The sequence below is a fragment of the Priapulus caudatus genome, unplaced genomic scaffold (genome assembly GCF_000485595.1).
Source record: "Priapulus caudatus unplaced genomic scaffold, Priapulus_caudatus-5.0.1 Scaffold270, whole genome shotgun sequence".
Classification (NCBI taxonomy): domain Eukaryota; kingdom Metazoa; phylum Priapulida; class Priapulimorpha; order Priapulimorphida; family Priapulidae; genus Priapulus; species Priapulus caudatus.
The window spans coordinates 21,831-30,211 of NW_014577331.1; the positions used below are offsets into that span (position 1 = coordinate 21,831).

At 46.4% G+C, this 8,381-nt stretch overlaps 1 protein-coding gene across 1 annotated transcript; it reads left to right on the forward strand.

Moving 5' to 3' along the window:
- The first annotated feature begins 1,273 nt into the window (after positions 1-1,273).
- Positions 1,274-5,189, forward strand: LOC106808369. The gene is made up of 4 exons (XM_014811068.1): positions 1,274-1,381; positions 1,834-1,842; positions 1,873-2,045; positions 2,959-5,189. The coding sequence occupies exons 1-4, from the start codon at positions 1,280-1,282 to the stop codon at positions 5,036-5,038; spliced, it is 2,364 nt and encodes a 787-aa protein (XP_014666554.1). The 5' UTR covers positions 1,274-1,279; the 3' UTR covers positions 5,039-5,189.
- The last annotated feature ends 3,192 nt before the right edge of the window (positions 5,190-8,381 follow it).

The following is an 8,381-nucleotide window of genomic DNA, read 5'->3' on the forward strand; positions in this document are numbered from 1 at the left end:
TGTCCTGGTTACTTCGCTACAATACAGCCTTTGAACACAAGGCCACCAAGGAAGGCGGTTGTTAAGCAGAAGGAATGGTTGCCAAATATAAGACCAACGCTGGCAACGTCAACATAAAGTCATCATAGGGATCGAAGGAGTGAGGGCACTGCGTGTCAATCTAGAGCAGAAAGATGGGACCACGGCGATTAATGTGGTTCCGTCGCGCTGGTAGGGCCGTTTGCGTGCTTGTGCCGACGTTACGCTGTTACGTGTTTGAGTTTTACACAAGCCGCATCGGCGGAGTCAGGTAAACCCAGAAATGGGGAGACGAGTGACCCCTCCCTCAAGCACATTATTTTTAAAAAAATAACTAATCGCTATACTACTATAAACTGAAACTCGTGGTAGATAGCGGACAGTACAGGGGATGCGTGGTACAGGGGCAATCCCATGACATCGACCTATATCGTACACACTGAGGAATTGTTATACGCTAGATGATGACGTAACTCATGGCCTTCTAATTGTATTAATTATGGATAAACACGGCAACTCGATTGATGACTCAATCCTTCGCGACTTAGTTCTGTGTTTTGTGGTCGTTTCTTGCTTGTTCCACTTTTTCGCGCTGTGCTATACTTGCTGCTGCTGGGCTATTATTTAGCTACTTATTATACTTTATTTAGTTTATTCTTTATACTTTATTTATGTTACTTTATTTATTTATTTATTTATCTATTTATCTGCTATCTATCTATCTACTATCTATCTATCTATCTCCTCTATCTATCTTATCTTCTATCTTATCTATCTATCTATCTATCTATCTATCTATCTATCTATCTATCTAATCTATTTTCTTGTTGCGTTCCTTTTTAACACGCTTTTCTTTAACGTTTCTCGTTTTAACCTCGTAGTTGGTTTATTATCAGAAGTACGATATTACTCTACTTTTCTGTTAAATGATTTATCTCAACCTCACAGCCATATATATACTTATATTATTACATCATATTACCTTATATAGTATATATAACTATTACTATAACTTCTTATTATATATATAATATACATGTGTGTTGCGTATTTATGTATTTATTATTTATTATAATTTTATTTACACTCATGAACATAACAGTTTTATACGGCTTGTGCGATCACGCACGTTAATGTTTCAGCGCATGCGATTCATTCCAATGGGGTCATAGGGGGGGTGCTGCTGCCAATGCTGCTCGAGGTACCAGCTTTGCGGCTGCTGGGCTCAGCGGGGGAGCTGCGAGATCGTTGTGCCAGCGGAATGGCCTTTCTGTGGGAGTGGACCGTAAGGCAACTGCCTGCGGTGATAATTCTGACGAGAGGAACTGTGACCAGAACAAGAATACTAACTACGGGAACTACGGTACCTGTAAAATAGGGGCCTTTTTACTCCTTTAAAATGCGCAGATGAGGATACGACCTTTTTGGGCCTTAGTAGGCCTAGCTTTCGTTGCTCTGGTGTTTATCACTCGTGGGCATGCCCTGCGCATTTATAACTGCTAATGCTTCACGTATGCTCCTGCTACTGCCTCATAACTAGTGGTCTTCTATGGATTCTCTATTGAGCCTGTATCTAAAAGAATTGTGGTAGATATACGTTTTAGTACTATATCTTCGTATTGAGATGCACCTACACAAAAGTTGTAGGGCAGAGCAATTTGTGAAAATTACATGTCACGGGACGGTTGGTGATGTAAACATTTGTATGTAATATTTTATTAGATGGAACATAAGATTTTGATAGGAAACATTCTGTATAGAATTCGTGATCATGTTTAGTCCTATATATTGGTGGACATTTCAGAGTAAGAAAAAACGAGTCTCGGTCTGCGCGGGCATTTACACGAAAGCAGTCTGCGCACTAAGTTGGCAGCAAGCTCGGACTTGACCATCCTTCAGATTGGTATTGTGCTGAGAAACAACGCCTACGGTCGGAAGCTAGCCTCGGTAATGACGCTGGCTGTGGATGCGATAAGCGATCGTTCGAGACGCAGAAGTAGTCCTTACGGCATTGAACAAACCACAAGGTAATGAGCGATGAGCGCAAATTATATACATAAATATTTATTTATTTATTTATTTATTTATAGAGAGAGAGAGAGCGGGAGAGAGAGAGAGAGAGAGAGAATCAGTATAAGAGTAAGAGTGCAAGAGAGAATGAGAAAGGTAACGTGAAGATGTGAGCGTTCGTGCATGCGCAGCGTGTGTGTGTGTGTGTGTGTGTGTGTGTGTGTGTGTGTGTGTGTGTGTGTGTGTGTGTGTGTGTGTGTGTGTGTGTGTGTGTGTGTGTGTGTGTGTGTGTGTGTGTGTGTGAGAGTGTGTGTGTATGTGTATATCTGAGCGAGGCAGTGAGAGTGCAAGAAAGGCGGCGCGTAGAACGAACGATCGAACGAGAAAAAAGAGAAAGGTAGCGCGCACCCGCGAGAAAGGAAGAGAAACAACAGAATGTTGGCTAGGGGAGAATGCAGGAAAGTATTCACGTGAAAATAACAGACAGAGAGAGTCAAAGAAAAGCGAACATACCGACTGATACTCGCAACGAGAAATCGCATGCAATAGATAGAAGAAAAACAGTTGAAATCCGGTAGAGAGAAATGTATAGCGAAGGGGACAGATAAATAGATAGGCGCTAGGACATGAGACAGCAGCATAGGTGTATGGTCGCAGGGTGATACTCCATTAGGAGTGTTCCCAACTTTAATGTCATTAATGGTCATAATAACATATATATATATATATATATGGTCATATATTAGTTTGTGGTTTAATGTCATTTCGGTTAGGGTTAGGGGTAGGGTTAGGGTTAGGATTATCAATCATTAATCATTAATGATATCAAAGTTGGGAACACTCCTAATGGAGCGTTAGCCGATATACATCATACATATACAGTATAATAAAGCACCAGGTAAATTATTGCAAATAAAACATTTTTCGCAGGTACTTTTCTTCGCCGTCAGAGTTAACTGCATCGATGGCCGAACTGTACGCCGAGGGAATTAAAGTGTTCATCGGATTTGAGCAAAGCGAGAGTCTTGCTCGGGCCGTGGAATGGGCGAACGTCAATGCTCCTGATGCCGTACTCGTCAGCCCGTCTGCTACCGCTGCCGCCGAAGACTTCCCGCGCGGCAACTACGTCATGCTGGGGATGGACACTGGCGCCCTCGTCCTGGCCATGCTGCTGAAATTCAAGGAGCTGGGAGTCGACGTCGTCGTTCCCGTAGCTAGCGACGGCGTGTACGGTCGCAGCATAATCAACCAGCTGCAGAAGATGACAGCGAACGGGCTGTACGGAATCACCGTCACCGCGCCCGTGCTCTACGACGGCCGATCGTCTGCCACGTCCGTTGTAGCTGATATCCGACGGGAGTTGACGACGATCAATCCCGCCGGCGGTAACAACACGGGCATCATTCTCGCGTCCAAGATGGAGGCAGGCGACATCATCAACGCGGCGTTCAACGACGAGGCGCTGAGCGAAGCCATCTGGTTCGGCACGGACAGCATCGCCTTCAGCGAGCGTATCTTCACGGCCAACAACAACCTGGTGACGAGCGGCAACCGCCTCTACTCGTTCATCTACTGCGGCAACCACTTCGCCAACAACAAGGCGGCCTTCCTGACGATGAGGATGATACGTAAACAGACGGGCTCCACACCGTCGTACACCGACGCACTGGCCTACGATGCCGTCATCCTCGTCTACGAGGCCGCAGGCGACCTTCTCCGAGCGAGATCGGGCGTCGAGAAGCGAGCCGAGCTGAGAGAGCAGTCGCTGGTCACCGCCGGAATCACCGGCTCGCTCGAACTCGATCACACGTTCCGACGAAACGACGGAGAGATCTGCGTCGCATTCATCCCGTCACGAAAGCTGGCGCGCGAGCTGGTCTCGTCGGGCCGAAGCTCGTGGGTGCTCGACGGTAAGGTTGAGATCATGTCCGATAGCATTGGAGAGAACACCGGCATACGCAGCGGCTACACGACGCAGAGTGGTTCTGTCGTTCATCCCCTCAACAAGCACGACCTGTGGCCGCTGATCAAGAAGTGGGGACCGTGCCTGAATGATACCATCGTAATTCACACCATCGATCCGATCACGTTAGATGACATCACGGGCGTATACTCCATGAAAACGCTGCCGCCTGACATATACATTCCGGCTACGTACGGCATGACGGTTGACATGCAGTGCACACGCCCAAGCGGACAAGCCATTGAAGCCGTCGTAACCTGTCCCGGTCTCAATGATCCCGCAGCGAAAACCGTCTGCCGGATGGACAGTTCTTCGCCGCGTCGCAAGCGTCGTGGAAACTGGGTTGCCACCGGCGCCACTTGCGCCGGCGCTGGAGTCGGCTGTTTCGGCGGACCAATCGCATGCGGAGCTGGTGGCATCGCTTGCCTCGGTAACATCATCGGCAGCGTCACCTGCTTCGCAGCCGACTCCATCGTTCTCACAGAAACCGCCGATGGCAAGACGCTCCCCAAGAAGCTGTCGGAGTTGGTTGTTGGCGACCGAGTCGAATCGGTAGAGGAAGACAGTGGCGCTCTTACATTCAGCGACGTCTACTTTATTGCACACGACGACGAACCGGACAAAGCTGGCGAGATGCTGCGCATATCCTTCAACTGCAGCGACTGCGTTGGCTTCATCGAGCTCAGCGCTGCCCACCTTCTCTACAAGAGCGCCGCCACAGACCCCAAGCCCTCCGACCCATCTCCGGCATCTACAGTCAAGATCGGCGACTACCTGTGGACGCGTACAAAAGACGGCCTGGTAGCGAGTGCAGTCACTGATATCCAGCCGTCGGCAGCCCGCGTGCGTTCCCCGCTCACGCTCAATCACCACATCGTCGTCAACGGCGTGCACGCGTCCGTGCATTCGCACGACGAGAACGCCTACAGGATTCTCACGTCGTGGATCAGAGCCGTGTACTACGTGAACAGCGACTGGTCCAACTCCGCCATGGTGAAGTCGATCGTCGACAAGTCACGTGACATGCGCCGCTTAATCGGTGCTTAATCACCGACGCTTGCTATAATTATGGTCTTCATGCACCACATTTAATAATTCTTATACAAATTGGTGTCTCTTATTAAAACATGAAATGGAAAAAAGTTTATTGAAATAATTAAATGTCGCACGGCTCATTAGGCAGAGCGATCACGATATAGATTACTTGTTTGCAGTAATTATTGTTAAGATGTTAGTAGTAGATGGTAGCCATATAACACGCACACACGCGCGCCCACCCACACTGACACACGTATGTACACTTAAACACACAGGCGCGCACGGTCACACGCACACGCACACGCACACACACGCACGCGCGCGCGCACACACACACACACACACACACACACACACACACACGCACACGCATGTCGCACCAGCACACGCACACGCACACGCACACGCACGCCGCACACGCAAACGCACATAGCTAGATTTCGACATAATTAATATTGAAGTATATACAGGTACAGTAGATTCAGGGCCCTGTTTGACAATCTCCCAGCTGAGCATTTCCTTCTTTTTCATAAACTTAACTCAATCGAGAAATTGTTTCCAGTTGTACTATTTGTGTAAAACTGTTGCTTCATTTGATTTCGCCGTGCATGCTTTTAATTATTATTTTATTATTATTAGCGAAATTATCATGGATGTTTCGTGGTTTTAATATTTTCGCGTAGAGGTGTGAACATAAAAACTGCCATAGAATTCAATGAATAAAACAATTTATATATGTGTACGCATGATCAGATAAATAAAATAATTATTTTAAATAAAACAAAACTTTTTCGACTTGAAACTGCGCATTTATGCAATCAATAAATAATTTGTCAAATTGTGAAAATCAAATCTTATGTTATCTTACGCGTAATTAAGTGTAGTGAATATTGAAAAACTCCCAACGCAGTGACATCGCATAAATTCCGTAATAAAAAAAATTGAGTACGGTGTATTGTAACAGTGCACTCTAAAATCTAAGCCAATTATAATTATTTCAACATTCAGATATCATGCCACTCCTATATCCGGCGCGCGCATACATGCGGCTGTGTGCGGAGGCCGGGTCTGTCGTGAGTGTGGTAGATGTTTGCGAGCTGGAATTATCCTTTTCCAGTTACTAGATGGCGGTGAGGTCGAATACTTCGTTTTTTTTACCATGGTCATGTAATCGGTCTCGTGTGTGTGGTGTGTGTGTGTGTTGTGTGTGTGTGTGTGTGTGTGTGTGTTGGATCGTGTGTGTGTGTGTGTGTGTAGCCACGCCGCGATCGATTAACGCGTCGAGATCTGCGAGTTGCGAGCTCCAGCAGCAGCCACCAGTGAGCGGCGAGTCAGCAGCAGCCGACCAGTGGCGGCCGAGTCAGCAGAGGCGAGTCAGTCAGCAGCCGCCACCAGCGAGCACATACATGATAAATGCTCGCGGAGGTATGCACTCTCCGTGCAGTGCCCACTGTCTAGGTACTATATTGCGAAATGAGAAGCGCTCGTAAGCCAGTAGTCAGAGTCAAAAACATCAGCAAGTAGTACATAACCATTCACTAGACCTAAAAATGTCTTAACTATTGACAGCTGGCACTTTCGCTGCAAAGGTTATTGCATTTCTACCAGCATTAGACTTTAAGCTATTTTAATGATAGTTCGATAACTATTTAGTGTGGTGTTGCTGACAACTGTGACTTTAGACACAGCACACAACAGGCACCGACACACAACAAACACACACACACACAACACACGCACGCACGCACGCCACGCACGCACGTACGCTACGCCACGCTACACACGACACACACACACACCCACACGTATAACACACAAACAAACAAACATACACACACACACACACGCACATACGCACACACGCCACTTATACACACAGGCGCACGCGCGCGCGCACACACACACACACCACCACACACACACACACACCACACACACACACACAGCACACAACACACACAACACGCCACATACACACACACACACACACACACACACACACACACACACACACACACACACACACACACACACACACACACACACACACACACACACATGAATGGCGGATGAGGGTCTGGCCCAGGAATAGTCGGGAGGCAACAGGGGTCCCCAAAGTGCTGGAACTTGAAATCGGGACAGTCTTGAAAAATACATCGAACTGAAAATGAATCGGTGTAGTGGTAAATGTCAATATTTCCTTTAGTAAGGCTGACTGTAATACACGATATCTTGCATATAAGAATACGTTTATGTTAAGAAAAAAACATGAATATCTATTAGATATTAGAGCCGATTTCACATCGAGATTCACACTGTGGATGCAATGTATATATACTTCACACGTACGTGTTTATAATATCCTCACTTGTAAAATATTTCAAACAAGTGTTGAACATTCATACGTACGCACAATGTACATACAAGTAAAATCCTATTCTATATATTCTCTAAGTATACTCCCCTTAAATCATCTCCCACCATCTTCGTTATAAGAAGATAATAACAGAACGTTGAAATAAGGAATGGTACATGAACGTAGTCTTATCACGGCAGTGAACGTGAGCACGGATGGGCATTGTTTACACTTCCTGTCTCAATGAGAATGTCTTCACCCATAGAAGAATGAACGACTCGCCGGGTCGAGAATGGCAGGGTACACATTATACTTTCTCCGCTCAAGTAATACCTGCCGGCTATTGTTCCCTGTTCCTTTACACACACACGGTGCTTGAACCTTGGGAGGCGCGACACGCTGCGCGCGAGTTCACTGTAACAGAAGAATGCTACTTCTGCTAACGAATATAATCTCACCTTATGCATGGGTTTATGTTGTATCGTAAAGCCAGTGCATATGAATAATACCAACAAAGCTCAAAATTTTGATGCTTAATAATCGTATTGACTGCATCCACACTGGCCTGTTACTGCCGTCATCAACTTGCTATTACCGCCCGCCAGCGATAGCTGTAGCATTCACGGATTTCACATATATAAATGCCCATCACAAAACTAGTAGATCCGTGACGGATTTTCCCGAGATCCTTACAACAGTTCCGGCGCCCTCATCTGCTTCGCCCCTCATTACAACCTAAATACACCTTGTATGTGACATAGCACACAGGTGCACGGGGCATTCATCAGTGTATAAAGACACGCATTGTTGTGACAGGATGCACCCATGACAGGTTAAATGCCGGGGCAGCAATTTCCTGAAATTCACTCGAACTGGTCAAAATAAACGTTACAGTACGAGCAAAGCGTGCTAAGATGTTTATCCTTGGCTATGTTGCAGAAGACAGTTTAGATGAGAAATGTATCTTATAATGCCTATGTTAGATGACGCTAATGG